The 19,143-nt window shown below is 37.8% G+C and overlaps 1 protein-coding gene across 2 annotated transcripts in view; it reads left to right on the top strand.

Moving 5' to 3' along the window:
- LOC126458271 (integrin beta-PS-like) overlaps positions 1-13,476 on the top strand; it is a 256,308-nt gene extending 242,832 nt beyond the window's left edge. For both annotated transcript variants that reach the window (XM_050095198.1, XM_050095197.1), the window contains exons 14-15: positions 6,136-6,275; positions 13,126-13,476. In XM_050095198.1, the coding sequence (XP_049951155.1) occupies positions 6,136-6,275; positions 13,126-13,191 (206 nt within the window). In that variant the 3' untranslated portion in view covers positions 13,192-13,476. The remainder of the gene's footprint in view (positions 1-6,135; positions 6,276-13,125) is intronic.
- Positions 13,477-19,143: the final 5,667 nt, after the last annotated feature.

The raw sequence follows: 19,143 nt of genomic DNA, 5'->3' as shown, positions 1-19,143 counted from the left end.
GATGTTTCCATGTGTGTTGTTCTGCCTCACTTACACTGTAGTCATAGAGAGGCAGAACAACAGACATGAAAACACTATCCAAAATACTTATGTAAGTATTTGTACTTGACAATGAGAATGAATTCTCAGAATGTGTCATACTAAGCATAAAAAATACATAACTTGTGTAGTGTTACATCATTTAAACCATGAATGACACAGTTGCAGGCATTCCAAAAACATTGATTATGATGAATGAAATTAATGAACCTAACTGTCAGTGGCTGCAGGAGAATTTGAAACTAGATCCTCTCAAATATTAGCTCATAGTCTGTACCAATACACACCTCACTTAACCATTGTCACAATACTTCATGGTCACCTTGCATATCTGACTTGGTTCAATCACAAAAACACAATATATCTCAATAACTTATAAAAAATGTGGTGGAGTAGAAGACAATCTACTCTCTTCAGAGAAATTCTTTAATACAATAAGAGGACTTATTAGTAACACATTCCTTTGAAACCACCTTAGAACAGCCTCCATTTAAACTCCTCATATACTTTGGTAATTTGTTAAAATTTGTCCATGTTTGATAGTGTCTGTTGCCTGTGCCTTTCCTCTTGTGCCTTTCTGGGTGATAACCACAACCTCTCCTACTACTATAAATATTTACGTCTTTGCTCAAACTGCTGTATTGCTTCTATCTTAAAATTAGCTGTATAGTTGTAGAAATGGATAGTGAAGGGCATGTAAATAATTTCTTACTCTTGAATATGCCTTTACATGACTCATTATACCAGAAAGTGCACATTCCCAATTGCATTTATTGTAGGTTAATTGCACTCTTAATATGATTGGATGCAGCATGCCCCCATACTTCAGTTCCATATGAGTTGTATGGGTACACTGCTCTCTCTCTCTCTCTCTATCTTTCTCATTTGCTCATAATACAGAAATTGTTACATTATTCTCATTGCACAAACTGGCATAAAAGATCCATTTAATGTTCCCAACCCTGTTTAACATTGTATGAAGGAAGACTGTTTCATCATCAAATTCTGTTTCTGTACAGTCATCAGGTACAACATTCCACTGCACTGGATGATTTAGTGGAAAGTATATTTGACTTGTTTTGCTATAATTTAAGTTTAAGAAATTACTTTTCAAATAATACCTCAAGCCATTTAAGTCACCAGAACAATTCAGCAACAGATCATTTTCATTTTGTCCCAGGCTAATAGCTGTTGTGTCATCTTTGTAGTTAAATATCTTTCTACTGTGCCGTGTGACTAGATCATTAATGTATAATATTAACAACAAGGTCCCAAAACCAAGCTTTTGAGGCACAGCCCACCTCACTGTAGCTAGACTGCTTAATAATACTAGCTTTTCAGTGTTCTGTATGTGTCACCTGACACCTGTCTTGTAAGTATGGTTGTAGGAGACATTTAGCTATTCATCTGAGAACATAAGTTTCCATCTTATTAAGTAGCATCTCATGAGACAGTGCATTAAATCCATCTGATAAATAGGAATGAACATGTCACCCTTTCTTTGTCATTTAATTTCATTAATGTTGTATGTGCTAGATCACATATGGCAGATAAAGTTGAGCAACATTTTCTAAATCCATGTCATTTTTCTTGTAACATGGTTTCTTTGACGAACTCAGTGTAATAATTTTTAAAATATAGTACTTAGATTGAAATTAAGCTAATTGGTTGCTAGTTTTCAATTTTGTCAGTGTGCACTGGCTTGACTGCTTTATTTAAACCTTTATTGAATGGAAGAACTAGAATAGACACATGTAAACATCTACATCTATTTAAAATGACCGATGAAATTTTATTTTGCATTTTATTTGTGTTTGTCTCTATTTTAGGTGTTTCTCTTTCATGCATATACAATGAGTTTTCTAATTATCAGGATGAGAGTTCATACCAAAGCCTCCTGAATTAATGAAACAAAAATAAATCCCAGAGGGCCATGAGATGTCAAATGGCTGCTGTGTCATCCATTGCCACTGATATCATCTGGATGCAGTGTAGGGGGGATGTTACATGGGGTCAGCACACTGTTTACCCAACTATTACTTGGCATCACAAGGCTGAGTGGGAATTAGTAAAATGGTTATTAAATGTGTTAATGGTTATACAAGTATCTTTAACATTAATACTCTCGTTCTTTGTTGGATGTTGTTAATGCTGGTCTTTGAGAGGTAGACAGACATTATCAGCCTTCAGACTAAGTCTTTCATCAAATACACACACACACACACCCACCCACCCACACACACACACACACACACACACACACAGAGAGAGAGAGAGAGAGAGAGAGAGAGAGAGAGAGAGAGACAGAGACAGAGACACTGTCACCTCCCTGAACTAAGGCGTGACTGTGACTGCAGCTGAGATGAGTTGGTTAGCGATGTTTCCTGGGGTGGGCAGCAGGGGTGCTGAGGAAATGTGAGCTGAGGAAGGGGAGGAATAATGGAGAAATGCTTAGTGCTACCAATGGGAGCATGTAGGAATGTTGGAGAGACAGGACAGCTGGCTGATAGGGGATAGGTGCAACATTAAGAGGCTGGGGAGAGGTGTGGGGGGGAGATTAGATTAGATTAATACTAGTTCCATGGATCATGAATATGATATTTCGTAATGATGTGGAACGAGTCAAATTTTCCAATACATGACATAATTAAGTTAATTTAACAACATACTTAAGTTAATATAACAACTTCTTTATTTTTTATTTTTTTATAATTTTTTGTTTGTTTGTTATTTTTTTCTTTTTTTTCTTAATTTATATCTAAAAATTCCTCTAAGGAGTAGAAGGAGTTGTCATTCAGAAATTCTTTTAATTTCTTCTTAAATGCTTGTTGGTTATCTGTCAGACTTTTGATACTATTTGGTAAGTGACCAAAGACTTTAGTGGCAGTATAATTCACCCCTTTCTATGCCAAAGTTAAGATTTAATCTTGAATAGTGAAGATCATCCTTTCTCCTAGTATTGTAGTTATGCACACTGCTATTACTTTTGAATTGGGTTTGGTTGTTAATAACAAATTTTATAAGAGAGTATATATACTGAGAAGCTACTGTGAATATCACTAGATCCTTAAATAAATGTCTGCAGGATGATCTCGGGTGGACTCCAGCTATTATTCTGATTACACGCTTTTGTGCAATAAATACTTTATCCCTCAGTGATGAATTACCCCAAAATATGATGCCATATGAAAGCAATGAGTGAAAATAGGCATAGTAAGCTAATTTGCTAAGACGTTTATCACCAAAATTTGCAATGACCCTTATTGCATAAGTAGCTGAACTCAAACGTTTCAGCAGATCATCAATGTGTTTCTTCCAATTTAATCTCTCATCAATGGACACACCTAAAAATTTGGAATATTCTATCTTAGCTATATGCTTCTGATTAAGGTCTATATTTATTAATAGCATCATACCATTCACTGTACGGAACTGTATGTACTGTGTCTTATCAAAATTCAGTGAGAGTTCATTTACAAGGAACCACTTAGTAATTTTCTGAAAGACTATTGATAATTTCATCAGTTAATTCTTGTTTGTCAGGTGTGATTACTATACTTGTATCATCAGCAAAGAGAACTAACTTTGCCTATTCATGAATATAGATTGGCAAGTCATTAATATATATTAAGAACAACAAAGGACCCAAGACTGACCCTTGTGGAACCCCATTCTTGATAGTTCCCCAGTTTGAGTAATGTGCTGATCTTTGCATATTATGAGAACTGCTTATTTCAACTTTCTGCACTCTTCCAGTTAGGTACGAATTAAACCATTTGTGCACTGTCCCATTCATGCCACAATTCTTGAGCTTGTCTAGCAGAATTTCATGATTTACACAATCAAAAGCCTTTGAGAGATCACAAAAAATCCCAATGGGTGGTGTTCGGTTATTCAGATCATTCAAAATTTGATTGGTGAAAGGATATATATGGCATTTTCTGTTGAAAAACCTTTCTGGAAACCAAACTGACATTTTGTTAGTACTTCATTTTTACAGATATGTGAAGCTACTCTTGAAGTGCTGGATAAGAGTGAAACAGAGAAAGGAAAAGCACTGTGGGGGAACAAGGAAGGGGATAGGCAGGTGAAGTGGTTTAGCAAAGGTTAAGGCCAACGAGGTATGGGAATGTAAGGAGAGTTCCCATCTGCACAATTTGGAAAAATTGGTGTTGGTGGGATGAATTCAGATGGCACAGGGTGTGAAGCAGTCATTGTGTTGGGCAGCATGATCAGCTACTGGGTGGTCCAATTGTCTCTTGGCCACAATCTGACAGTGGCCATTCATGCAGACTGATTTTTTAGTGGTCACACTCATGCAGTATGCAGCACAGTGGTTTGCAGCTAAGTTGGTAGACACCATGGTCACTTTCACATGCATTGATGGGGTAGGAGATGCCTGCAACAGGAATGAAGCAGTTGGTAGCAGGATGGTGTATTGGAGAAGTCTTGTATCCGCAGTAGGTCTGTTGAAGGGATATGAGCGATGGGGCAAGGGGTAGAGAGAAGGAATTGAATAGGATATAGCATATGTTAGGTTAGTGACAGAATACCACAGTGGGAGGGGTGAGGAGAATGGTGGGAAGCGTTTATGCCATTTCAGGGCACAGAATCAGAAATCTCCTTTTCTCTATAGAAAAAAAGAAAGGAATGAATTGGAACAGAATAGTTGCAGAAGTATAGAGAGAAATGGGGAGACTTATATGCAAAAATAAAGACCCAATCAGTGGCTGTAAACTGTTCTTGATGATAATGCTGATGTTGATAATGATGGTTAATGTCTGTGTAAATTAAATTTTTCAAGATGCTGAACTTGTTGCCTAATTTAATCAATTTCAGTTTCTTAAATCCTCATAATCTAAATTTCTACCTTCTTGCTTGATGAGTCTGCTGTTTTTTTAGCCCTGTATCTTGTTTTTACTCATTGTCTTAAAATTTATGACAACTTCAAATTGGAAGGTACATAATTATTACATTCCATTCTATATTTTTCTAATTCAGTATTTATTTATCTACTCTAAAAGTAACACTGTACATCAGGAGCCTGTAAACATGAGAGTGACCCTAACTAGACACAAAACAGACACCAACAAATCTTCCTCAATCTATGTTAGAATATACAGTACACAACCAACATTGTTGGTAAAAAGGAGCTCACATTTTAGTGGAGGTTATTGTTTTTGCTGGAACACTGCATTTCTGGAATATTTAACCTGTTCATCATTAACAACCATACAGCAATAATTAAGTTAAACAAATAAACAGAACAATAAATAAATACTATCATGAATATAGCTTGCTCAGTAGTTCATTATAAACAGTATTGTTTCTCTAAAGAATATGACTGTCTAAAATGGAACTACAACTAATTGAATACAGGGAGAAAATGTGCACTTGCTTGCAGGAGATGCACACATAAACTGACAGAATGACTGGCTTTTGGTGTATTCAATTTGTTCAGCTCACAAAACCAAGAAATCAGGAACTATGGGAAAATGATGTACCAAGAAATAAGAAAGTCATACAAAGTCAGTCTGTGTTCTTTTTTCACTTGTTGTGCCTGTCATGTCTCACATAACCCACAGTGACATACTCAAATGTAACACATTTGTGAAATGTGAAACATTTCACAACTTGTATCCTTTAAAGTGTGTATTTCAAGACTATATGAAACCATGGATTTCTGCTTCAGTGAGCATGATTAAAACTGTAAAATGTGTTTTAAGCTACACCTGGGTGCAGGTTTAAAATAGAACAGAACTGCTAAGATTGTCTTTCTACTTGTGTTTGATTGAGAGAAGTTAGATTTGATATAATCAATAGAAAAACAAATGTAATTTAATTTGTTTTGTGCTTTAGTTCAGTTACTGTAAGAAAGACTTATTATTAATCCTGAGATCTTATATATATTTAGCTATTGTACTGAAATAAGAATTACTTAAAAATGAATACAGTTATTGTGGTAAATTATACTTTACTGAATTTTCTTTAAAACTTTTCTCTCTCTTTGGCAGATGTAAATGGGTGATATAATGACAACATGTGGTGTTCAACTAGAAACTATATATGAGGTGACTAAATGTTATTTATTTTTAGGTGTCATTCTTGGTGTTATTGGAAGCATAGTGTTCATTGGACTGCTGACTCTTGTCATATGGAAAATAGTAACCTCTATACATGATGAACGAGAGTATTCAAAATTTGAAAAAGAAAGAGCACAAGCTAAATTCAGTCGTGTAAGTATGAGTTCAAAATATAACATCTCCAGAGAGTGGATGTTTGTGATGTTATGGTCACTAACAATTGAAAATAGCATTATTTTATGATGAATGCAGGCAATGTACATTCCAGCAGAAAGGGAAAAACTAAATACGAAAAATATGTTGCTTATATTATCTGCTACACTAGCATAAAACACAAATGCCAATTTACTACAAAATATGTTTTGCAAATAACTTGTAACTTCCAATAATTTACAAAAGTATATAAGATATGCACTGAAATTGGGGGTCGATGATATTTTTTTCATACTACTGCTAATATTGTATAAAATACAGATGTTAATTATAACTGATACTAAAGCACAGAATACTTTTTTTGTGCCACTCAGTGTGGAGAAATATGCAATTTATAATGAGTCATCTATGACTTCCAGTACACTTAATATTGAAGCATGTCTAAATTTTATGTGAATTTAAAGCAATGGAAACTCCAGGTAGAAATATCAACAATGTAGGAAAAGATAGATTGCTACTTACTGTAAAGGATACATGCCAAGTTGCAGACAGGCACAATGAAAAGACACTTACATGTAGCTTTCAGCCACAGCCTTCGTCAGTAAGAGAGACACACACATAACATTCACGACTGCCAACTGCAGCATCTCACACCGGAATGCAACATCATGTGGGATGCAAGCAGCAATCTGGAGGGGGTGGGGAAGGAGATGGGGAAGGGATAGTAGTGTATGGGTGGGGAGAGAGACAAACACTGCCTGGTGGAGTGTGCAGGTACTGTACTCCAACAGGTGCAGTGTCAGAAGGTTGTGGGGCAGGAAGGTAGGGAGAAAAGGAACAAAACCCATGGTAACCTATGGTAATCTATTGTCCCTCACCCTCACCCAACAGTTTCCACCCCTTTGTCCTATCATTTCCTCCACATTCTTGTCTCCAACCCTGCCCCACAACCTCCTGATACTGTGTCTTTTGGAGTCTAGTCCCTGCATACTCCACCGGACAGTGTTCGTCTCTCTCCCCACGTGTACGTTACTATCTCTTCCCCTTCCCCTTCCCCTTCCCCTTCCCCTTCCCCTTCCCCTTCCCCTTCCCCTTCCCCTTCCCCTTCCCCTTCCCCTTTGCTTTCACTGTCCCCACCCCCTATAGATTGCTGCTTGCATCTCACATGATGTTGCATTCCAGGCTGAGATGCTAGAGTTGGCGGTCATGGGTGCACCAGGTATGCTTGCTTGCTTGTGTGTGTGTGTGTGTGTGTGTTTTACTGACAAATGCTGTAGCTGAAAGCTGCATGTAAGTGTCTTTTAATCATGCATGTCTGCAACTTGACATGTCCTCTTTATGGGAAGTAGCAATCTATTTTTTCCAACTTTTTTTTTGTGATTCTTTTTATCCTAGAATTGAAACAAATTTATCTGACACCTGTGATTTTACTCAGATACAAAGGAAACACCAGAAATCAACTTATATATGTAACTATAAGTAAATAAGCTCACAAAATGCACAGAGTTTGCACTTAGCTGTTTTCATGACACCTTCTACTCTAGAAGACCAAAGATGAACACAATAATGTCAGTGTACCTCTCTCTCTCTCTCTCTCTCTCTCTCTCACACACACACACACACACACACACACACACACACACACACACACATACACAGACACACACACAAACAGAAACACACAGAAAGTGTGGGGCACTATGAAGCATGTCTTTCACTAGGGGCTGCTAAGAAAGATTCTTGTGGATGAGCCTCATACTCTACACAGAATAAAGTACACAGAATTGGAGTGTGCAGAATTACTTTTTATTTCAAGCAACACACATACAGGTTACCAAGCATGACATACACCACAGTCAGTTGATTGATTGATTGTCCTCCCCCCTCCCTCTACACTCTCCCATAATGCGAAGCACTTGGAATGTAAGGAAATGAATTTTATTTGCCATCCAGCTGTTGTGCTCACTGTGGGCCGAGCATCTGTGCAGCTTGAAGCTGCAATGGTACAACTGCTGACTGATGGAGGGGGATGGGGGGTAGCTGCATGTGAAGTCTGCACAAGTGTCTGAGTGTGGTGAGGCTTCCGTGGCATCAGCATGGTGCCTTGTGGGGGTGAATATAGGACTAATGCTGGCTTAACTCACTCATTGCAAACCTTTATGGTTTTGCAGTTTTGTGTCATCTATGTGGTGTTGTCTCCTCATCACAACTCTGGAAAGTGACTAGTGTACAATGCTTAGAGGAGCAATTTGATGAGCCCTGTGTGGAGCAAGAATTGTTCAAAGCTTTGTGAACAACAGTAGGGAGTTTGCCATGGTGCAAAGCAGGTGGGAGTTGGATCTTGGCTATGTAGTCTTGGAGGTGTTGCATTAACTGTGGCAGTTCCACTGCAGATGGTACCAGTGCAGTTGTTAGATAGGCTGCGAGAATGCGTAACAGCTCTCCCTGCACAATTTCTGCTAACAGTGTTCCAGTATGTGGCAGATTCCAGTTGCCAGCCTGATCTCTAGTGACATGGAGGGGGCGACCAAATCGTGCTATCCAGGTGTTGACGAAGGTCTTGCTGTTGTCTGGGCAGATATGTCTGTGCCAGGTGTAGCTTCTGCCCAATGAGTACATCTGCCCACCCCTATGAAACAAAACCTGTAAGCATTCACAGGTAGAAGCGGGCCTACGAGATTGATGTGGACATGGCTGAATCTTGATGGAAAGCACTGAAACTGCTGGATGTCAACATGTACATGTTGTCCCTCTTTGCATTGCTGGCACTGAAAACAAGAATGTGCCAATACACAGGCATCTTTTTTATCAGTGACTACACAAAAAGGATGATTCATAACTTGATGATCAGGTTTTCTCCTGGATGTGACAGATTGTGAAACACTGTTGAAAGATGGTTTGTGGCAACTTGATACAATGTAGGTCCTTGGCTTCTGTCAAGAGACATCACACCATAATGTCAACATAGTGTCTGACATTGGTGAGTCACAATCCTGTCAGGGGGTTTGTCCTGTAAATGCTATAGTTTGTACTCTACAGTGCAGTCTTTGTTGTCCATGGGGTTTGCCAAACCAAACCTCAGGTGCACAAAAAATAACTGACCATGATGTTTTCTGCTCTTTTTATGTGGCACACATCAATTGTAATTTGGCTGACGAACTATGTCTGAACTACCATGGGGGAGCACTTCTCACCATTGTTTGGGAAAGTAGAGACTGTTGGTTTGTGGTCAGTATAAACTACCCTGGGACAAGCTTCAAACTGTGGTCAGAAATCAGTAACAGAAAGTAGTTCTCTCTCTCTTGTTGTGCCACTGCTGTTGTACTGGTTGCAACTTTTTTGGGAGGAAAAAAGTAGTGGATGCCAATGTTGGTTGATCTGTTGGTGAACTGGTCTACAGCTGTTCCTATTGCATTTTGGGTAGTATGTACAATGATTGACAGAGTGCAGATAGGACTGAGGAGCAAGGAACACTGCACTAGTTAGGCTCAGCTAAGGGTTACAGAAAGTTTTTTTTCCATCTTCAGAGTCCACTCAAGAGATCATCAGCCTGTGATTGAGCAGCAGTTGTATAGCCATTGTTGCTGGAAGGTAGTGGAAATAAAAGATCATTCTCAGGAAATATCGTAGCTGCTGGTAGTCGGTCTGCTTCAAAAGGGCTTTCAGAGCTGCTATCTTCTCCTATAACAAAAATCTGCAATCTGCTGGAACTACATATCCAGGAAGGGCACTTCTGCTTTGCTGATGATGCATTTGGAATCATTTAAATATTGTGCTGTACTTATGCATCCATTGATGCACTGTCTGCGCATCTCATTTACATAGCTGCGTGGTTAGTGAGAACACTATGATGTCGTTAGGGTATGCAAAGGAAAACACAAGTCCCTTTAACACTCCATCCACAAGATTTTGCTGTGCATGTGCCACATTTTTCAGACCAAATGGCACAAATAAAAATTTAAATAGGCTGTAGAGTGTAATTGCTGCTATCTCCAGAATGCCACAGGGCACCACAGTTGCACTGTGCAACACATTTAAAGGATCAGTTTTTTGAAAACCTATAACTGCCTTCCATTTTAATGCAGAAATTTGAAATTTAGCTCAAAGATGCCTAAAACCATTTTTTCATCACCCTTGAACTCACTGTCAATTCAGACAGCAAGTGTTGACACTTGGGGGGAAAATAAAAAATAAAAAAACCTGAGTTTAGAAGTTCACATGAGGTATAAAAAATTGCCACCAAATTTCACCACAATTCTACCCAGCACTGTTGTGGATGTGTCACACAATGTGGAAGTCATCACACCCCCTCTTACTCACACATCACCCCCTCTTTTGATGCCTGCACAATGGAAGTGAGAACCACAATGCTCAGTGTTGAATTTCGTATGGTCAGCTGAATAACACTTCAGAAACACTGCCACTCAGAATCAACACAAGAAGGCATCAGAAGACAGCATAAAGGATGTTGATGAAGCCACCCTTGCTTTGGGGCATTGATTCTCATATTTTTGCTGTCAAAACTCAATTCACAGTGCAGTGAGCAACAGGATGAGACCCTTGACAAAGTTTAATGCTGTTTACACCTTCCCGTATGATTCAGCCTTCTCTAAGGGCATTGTGAGGCTGCAGTGCAATTGAATGTGATCTAACCCCTTTGGAGTGTAGTGAAACTGCAATTTTTGCTCTGGTATTATTAAAAAAGAAAAAAAAGAGCAAATGTGATTCAAAGCTGCAAAGGATTTTTATGCTTTTTCAGCCCTCCTGTTCTGTGCGCTCATGCGGTGTAATCACAGTGGGAGGGGGAAGGATACAACATTGACACATGCGTGAATAAAATGCAAAGGGCCTCTCTAATACCCCACCAGTGCAATAACACCCTCAGTGCCACCAACATGACATTATTAAGCACTTTAAAATGTAACTGTACAGAGATTTTGACACCTATTCAGCTGACTGTGCTCTGCTGTTGTATTACTGCTTGAGAACAGGCAACCTTTTCGATACCCCTTACATTCTGCATGTAGACTGTCAGTTTCGACTGAAAAGCGTGTGAAAATCAAAGACCAAAGGGAAGGGGAGGTTACATTCACACCCTTTATGCCACCTCCTAAGGTCTTTTCCTATCAGTTCTGAGGGCCAGTGTGTATGAAATGTTTTCCTTAGCCACCCATAAGAAAACTGCGTGATTTCAATGCTGGGCATCGCAGTTCTGACACCCATCACAGAAGCATTAAAACAAGGAGTGAACTGTGCATAAGAGGGGGTGTGACACCCTTTCCATCATGTGACATATCCACAGTGGCATTGGACAAAATTGTGGTGAAATGTTTTGCCAGTGTGATATCATTAACCCACACTGCATCTCACATGAAGTTCTGAACTCTATCCTTTTCTTCAGATGTGTCAACATCTTGCACTTTGAAGTGTCAACATCTTGCACTTTGAAGTGTAACATGGTGCATGAAAAGATTTTCCATCTATGTGAACTAAAATTGCAGTTGGTTAGACTTGTAACTGCAAATATGGCATGAAAAAACCACTACAGCCAATGGACACACAGTTCATTTCTCCTGAGTGTGGTTGCAATGCTGAAGAATTCATCAACACAGTCAACATTTTCAAAACTGGCTTAACATCACCTCCTGGCGCAGCTGCAAGATAAAATACATAGCAATGTGTAGTTGACATTGTTTGTGTTCACTGAATTGATGTGGGACTGTGCACTGTTTTTACATTCAGAAAGGGAGAATTCCAAAACGCATCCCATTATGAATTTGTTGAATCTTATCATTGATGGCTTGTGAGTTTCTACCATTGTTGTGGCACCTGTCCACAAAATAAACTCTTAACCCATTCTACTTGTTTCTTCATTGTCATGGTCACTAATTATATAAGTGAGTCTTGTACCTCACGTAAAATACAGCACACAAAGTTAAAGTGTGCAGAATTAGTTTTTATTTCAAGCAACATACTCATTAATAAGCAAAAACAGGTAATTTGACTAATCAGAGTAACTTTAAAGATAACCATTTTATCTAAAGTAATACACCCTACAGTTGGTTGCCAGATCAATTATTTTCACATACTTATCATATATTCTGCAGCAATTGTAACTTGCAGACACTGATTTACCATGAAATATGTTACGTACATCGCTCATAAGTGCCAATCACTACTGATGCCATAATATGAAATACATTGCTTTGTGGCACTCAAGGTCCAAAAATATATAATGTATCACAAAACAAACACAAGTTTTGATACATCAATGTGAAAATGATCTAGGTTTTCAAAGCAATTTTATCTGAAGTGTGATTTTACTTAGACACAAACAAAGTACTGGTAGTCAGTTTGTGTCTGTAAATAAAGGATGAAAAATGTGTACCAAAAATAAAATTGTAGAATCATTTTGTAGGACTAAAAAAAAAAAAAATCATGGATCACAAAAAAGCAGGTCTTCCACATGAGTCAGTTAACAGTGTGCTATAGTGTGCACAGTTCCATTTGTTTACAGGTACCAAATTCAAATATTATTTATGTACTCATGTAGATTAAGAATCTGGAAAGTCATGTAACATTTTCATACTGTTTATTGAAGTTCATTGTGAAACTGCACTATTCTTATGTTGGACCTTCATATTATTTTTCCCAGCTTTTTATACAATGTGAGATGTATCATTTGTCAGAAAATTGGGTATTCAATAGTGTTCATGTTATTATTTGCATAGTAACTGATATATCAATTTTTTCCTGACAATATTTTTATTGTAGTGTAGGAACACTAAATAAAAGCAATAACTGTTTTTGCCCTCATGGTGATTCAGATGTTTTTTCTCTTTTTTTGCAGGATGACAATCCACTTTATGTAAAGGCAACAACAACTCATGTGAATCCTACATTTCATCCAAATTAACTGTAGTGGTTGTGAAATGGTTGTGACAGGCAGAAAATGTAAGCTGTGTAAATACTGATGCCTAGCTTCATAGTGTAGCAGGTTCTTTGTATTAAGAACACAAAATATGAAGAAAAGTACTGCACAGTCAAATGTTTATACATAGAAAACAGTGTAGATCAATTATTTTTTCAATTTCATTCATTGGATGAAAAATTAAAGTGTAAGGTAGATATGAGTAATTGGCTTATGGTTCTCAGCAGTTCTAAATGACATTGAAAATAAAATAATTTGTTACTTCAGTGACTTGAAGCGTATTTTTTACTCCTCCTGGCATCAGGCATGAATTTCATCTTTTACCCCTTCTAGGGTAAATTTCATTTAATGATAACAGTGTTGTGTAAAAATTAAATAATCTTTACAGTACTTCTGACCTTTCCAAGTTTTATGACTCATAATGACATCACAGAATAGCTTCTATGTTACTAGAGGGAGCTGCACAGTGTAAAAACTCTAGAGAAAGACAGAGATGTGGATACATCCAGCAAATAATTGAGGAGGTAGGTCGCAAGTGCTGCTCCAAGATGAAAAGGTTGGCACAGGAAAGGAATTTGTAATGGACAGCATCAAACCAATCAGAAGACTGATGAATCAAGAGTGTATCACATTTTTTTCAAACTGCTAAGCAGCAGTTACCCACATGAAAACTTCTTTGTTATGAAGGGTATGTTTTGTTGAAATCAAATTACACGTTTTTGCTTCAACAGATGTGCTTGCAGCAATTTTAACTCTTACTCCCTCTCTAATTATTTTCTCCCCTTTTTCTATTTGGTGGAAATGTTATACCCTGCAATTTTCTATTATTACTGGTCTGACTAACTGATAAGAAGCAGCTCACCAGTATTTAAGGATCTTAAGTTTTCCAAGAAGGAGCTTGGTTAGAGTCACAAGTGCGATGATCCAAAAATGTAAATCTCTAATTTGCACATGAACTACAAAAAAGGTACTAGAAAAAGCTTACGAATAAGGTTAGTAAACTGCCCAGGATGCATTTGATGAAACCAAGTTGTTTGAAATGGTATCCAAGAAGTATTGAAATTTGTATTTTGTGCAGAAATTGTTGTTGGTTGTTGTTGAGCATGCATCCATTGTAGGATTTCAAAGAGCAGTATTTGAAACTTAAGGGAAACACTGCAGAAAGTTTGTGGTAAGATAGTTTTAGGTCAGGACAGGTTGGTACAAGCATTTCAAAAACAGGCAACCGTTGACTGCTGATAATGACTTTTTGAGTTGGCTATCAACTGGCATTAACACCAGAAAATGTTCAGAAAGTGAGTGATCTAATTCCCCAGGATCACTGACAGGTATCTGCAACTTCTTGAGAATAGGCTATGGTAGATGTGAAAGTAATCTGTACTGTGTCAGAAGAATTGAACACAAGAAGCATTATGCAAATTTTGTGCTACAACTGCTTCAAGGCAAGCAAAAACAATGTGTGGAAGTTTACAAGGAACATAAATAAGTGCTTCAAGTACATCCAAACATTCTTTTAAAGATTTTCACTGGTGATAAAAGTAGCATTTATGGCTTTGATTCCGAAAACAACCAGCACTCATTACAAAGGAAGAGTCCTTGGCCTCAGTGGTAGCACTGCTGCTTCCTGGTGTTTGACTCCTTGCTGTAATTTGTTTTAATGAGAAGTTTGAACTGATTGACACAAAACTGCATTAATTAGGTTGGTGCCTTCAAGATTTTTTGACACTCATAATAACATGATGATCAGTTTGACTATGGTAATTAATGATGAAACAATGGAAAATCTAGGATGGAATGTAACAATATTATGAGACGGAAAGTTGCTACTCACCATATAGCGCGCGCGCACCCACCCACCCACCCACACACACACACACACACACACACACACACACACACACACACACACACAACTGCAGTCTCAGGCAACTGAAATCACACTGCAAGCAGCAGCACCAGTGCATGATGGGAGTGGCGACTGGGTGGGGGATACCAGGAGGCTGGGGTGGGAAGGGGCAGGCATAGTATGGTGGGGATGGTGGACAGTGAAGTGTTGCAGGTTGGGCAGCAGGCAGTGGAGTGGTGGGCAGGGGGTGGGGGGGGGGGGAGTAGTGGAAAAGGAGAGGAATAGAGAGAAATAAAAAATTAATAATGTATATTCAGCATAGGCCATCACTTCTATTACACTATACAGGACTTGATAGTGGCAACATATATTCAATACAATTCTCGCCCTCCAATTCTGACTGACACATAGTATCAAGTTGGGTTTGTTTACATACTCACTGCATATAAAACCTGTTTAATTTTCATTATTAATTGAGCATATAATATTAACAAAATGAGTTATTTGCTCACCAGAAATCTCAATGTCGTGTGTACTGTAGAGACAGAAAATTCTGTATAAGCTTTGAAATAAATTATTTCCAGCTAATCTAATTATTCCTTTGTCATTAGAAATTGGGAAATTACTCTGTGAACAATAAAGTTATGTAACTGAGCAGTATAACTGTAGCAAATGCAGGTACCCCTACCATGCCATGTCTCATTAATCCTCTTGGATCATACAGATAAATGTTACCAATGCTACCTGGATAATCCCATGGGGGGAGGGGGAGGGGGGAGGGGGAAGGGTGGGGGAGAATTATACATGTTGCCATTTGCTGATTGCATTTATGAGAATTATGTAACTATGTAATTTACCTTCATTTCTATGTTCTTATTCATTCTTAGACCTTATCCCTATTTTATTTTGTATTAATAAACCTGTACTCACCTCACTAGAAGTCCTGTACTCCCTGTCACCACACTTTCACTAATTCTTTCTATATCTAACTTCTACATATTCATTTTGCTTTTTAAATTTTGTAACCATCTCCTATCCAATTAAGGTATCTAGCTTTCCACACTCCTACCGACAGCATATTGGTCTTGTGTTTCCTGATGACAACATGCTCCCAAGTAGTACTTACATGGAGATCAGAATGAGGGACTATTTGCTTCCAGAATATTTTGATCAAGATGATGTGATCATCATTAAGCACTACAGTAGAGCTGCATGTTTTTGGGAAATACAACAGCTGTTATTTCCCCATTCTTTTAGATGTTTGCAGTACCAACATGACTATGTCATGTTGATTAATGTTACACAGCCAGATAAGTCAATAATCCAGACTGATACCCCTCTTCAGGAACCATATCTTAGTAAGGTCTCTCCACAGATACACTTCCATTGTGTTGGACCTACTGTATGGCTATACATAGATGAACCAAAACGTTATGGCCACCTGTTTAATAACAAGTTTTTCCACATTCTAGACACAGTACAACAGACAGTCTACTTAGCATGAATTCTACAAGTACTTGGCAGGATTCCAGAAGTATTTGGCACTAGATGTCTATGCACAGGTCAAGCAATTCCCACACATTATGGGATGGTGGTTTACAGGCATGCAGCTGGCACCTGATATATGATCCTATTAGTACAGGCACATTTGCTGGCCAAGACATCAATTTGAGTTCACTATTATGCCCCTCAAATTGATGTAGCATGATTCTGATTGTTGCAGCATGGACAGCCATCCTGTTGGAAGATGTCATCACCATTGGGGGACATTTCAAGTTTGAAGCAATGCAGGTGGTACACAATAATGTTCACTTAATTCACTGGTGTCATGATGCATTCAGTTATCACCACAGATCCTATGGAAGGCCAACTCAATCTACCCCATAGCATAATTCTGTTCTACCAACTTGCATCTGTGGCATGGTGTGCATTTCATGCAGCCAGTCATCCATTCAAAACCCGCGTCCGGCCATCCTACTGTAGGTTTTCTGTGATTACCTTAAATAGCTTAAGGCAAGAGTCAGGATGGTTCCTTTGAAAGGGCATGGCCAACTTCCTTCCTCATCCTTCCATAATCCGATGGGATCAAAGAACTCACAGTTTGAGTCTGCTCCCCCCCCCCCCCCACCCTCCCCCCAAATTGACCAACAGTTACTGTTTTCTATTTGTCAAGTATGATGATAGCCAACTAAAGGATTTTCCTTGAAAACCATAGCTCATCAGTTTTTGAGGAAGCTGGTCATGATTTACAGTGTCAAAGACTTTGGTAAGATTGCAAAAGATGCCTGACACACACATTCTATTATTGAGATAACTGCTAACTTTTGTGACCAATTCATTTATTGCATGGGTTGTGCTGCATCCTTTCCTGAAACCACACTGATTGCATAAAATAATGTGGGATTAATTATAATTTTGTATCTGGTAACTTTGCAGCTCCTTCAAATATTTTTGAAAAAAATTGGTAACAATGATATAGGCCTATAGTTTACTATTTCATTTTGTTTGCCCTTTTTATAAATTGCAGAACTTCGACATATTTTAACCAATATGGAAAACATCCCTCTTCAAAAGACTGATTGATAATGAGGGAGAGTGGATGTTCAAGACTATGATGTACTGTTTTTATTATTCTATTGGGAATCTCATCCCAACACACTGAGTTTAAATTTTTAGGGGCCTTATGGTTTTAATGATATCAGAGCTTGAAACAGGTGAAAACTTAAAACCTGGGTAATTCTTCTCTGCTAGGAATTTATTTGGTGGTGAGCAGTACCCAATTTTGTTACAGCAAATGAAGAAATTATTGAAGGATTCACATATGGCACTGGGATCTGTAACTGTCCTACACACTTATCATTAATTTAGAGGGACATTGTCTCTCCATTTCACTGCCAACCTCACTTCTTATAGTAGACCAGATGGCTTTGGACTTGTTTTTTTGCATTTAAAATGAATGTATTGTTTGCAGTATACTTTGCTGGTTTATCTACTTTGTCAAATTTTTTTGTATGTGCTTTCACATTTAAGCAATTCAGGTTTTCAATTAATTTTTGCCTCCATATGCTGGAACTCTTAATTCCTTTTGTTACCCAGTATGAACTTTTATGAGAGTCAGTCTGTCCTGTTACAAAAGGGAAGCATTCATTGAATATACTTGTGAATTTGGTTGAAAAATTATTGAAGTTGTCATTTGTTGAAATGTGTTTGCTGACTGACCATATAGTCAGGCTTAGTTTTTTAATAAACTTTTCCACATTTTCTTGGTGAAGTTCCTACATTTATTTGTTGTGCAGCCTGAACTTAATTTTGATAATGGTACAAATAGTGCTGTGTGGACTGATGTTCCTAATTCTAAAATTCATTTTTCTTTGACATTGTAATTATAACTACTTAATAACTTATCAATACATGTTGATGTAGCCCATTTGTGGCTATTAGATTCTTTAAATGCAAAGCAAATTTGTTGTCAGTTCATACATCTTTGTTGAAGTCAGTACATATATCTAGTTTCTTATGCAGTTTTTCAGTTTTTAATTTATGTAACATAGTTCCAAATTTATATAAGAACACAGAGCTTATATGATACCAGGAATGTGATATATGCAGAGGATTAATGTGTTATATTCTTTAAGTTCTATACAACAGCTTTCAAAAGAAAGTTTGTCATTTAGATGGCTAAAATTCTGTCTGATTTCATACTTTTCTGAGGAATTAAGTAATATGCAAGGGCCTTCATACACATTTGTTCTACAAAAGCTGGTGGTCAATTTGTAGCTTGGAAGTTTGTTGAGAAGACTGATATTTTCAGTTATAAGCTAATGTTCATTTAGAGATATTATCTTTACTGACTGTTTCATACTTTCTAACAGAAATTGCATATCATAAAAGCTTGCTGATCATTCCTTCAGATGGACCTCCAATGTTCAAATGCATAATGAATTTATTATTGCATGCATTCTTAGGTAAAGCATCTTTAAAACTAATTTGTTTACATAGTAATGGAACTTCCACATGTGTAGTGAGTTCTTCTGTATTGTTAGAGTTGGGCCAAATCCAGTTGGAATTTATTGGACCAAATCCAGTTGGAA

Source organism: Schistocerca serialis, chromosome 2 (genome assembly GCF_023864345.2).
Source record: "Schistocerca serialis cubense isolate TAMUIC-IGC-003099 chromosome 2, iqSchSeri2.2, whole genome shotgun sequence".
Lineage (NCBI taxonomy): Eukaryota > Metazoa > Arthropoda > Insecta > Orthoptera > Acrididae > Schistocerca > Schistocerca serialis.
This window is presented reverse-complemented; position numbering and strand designations above follow the sequence as displayed.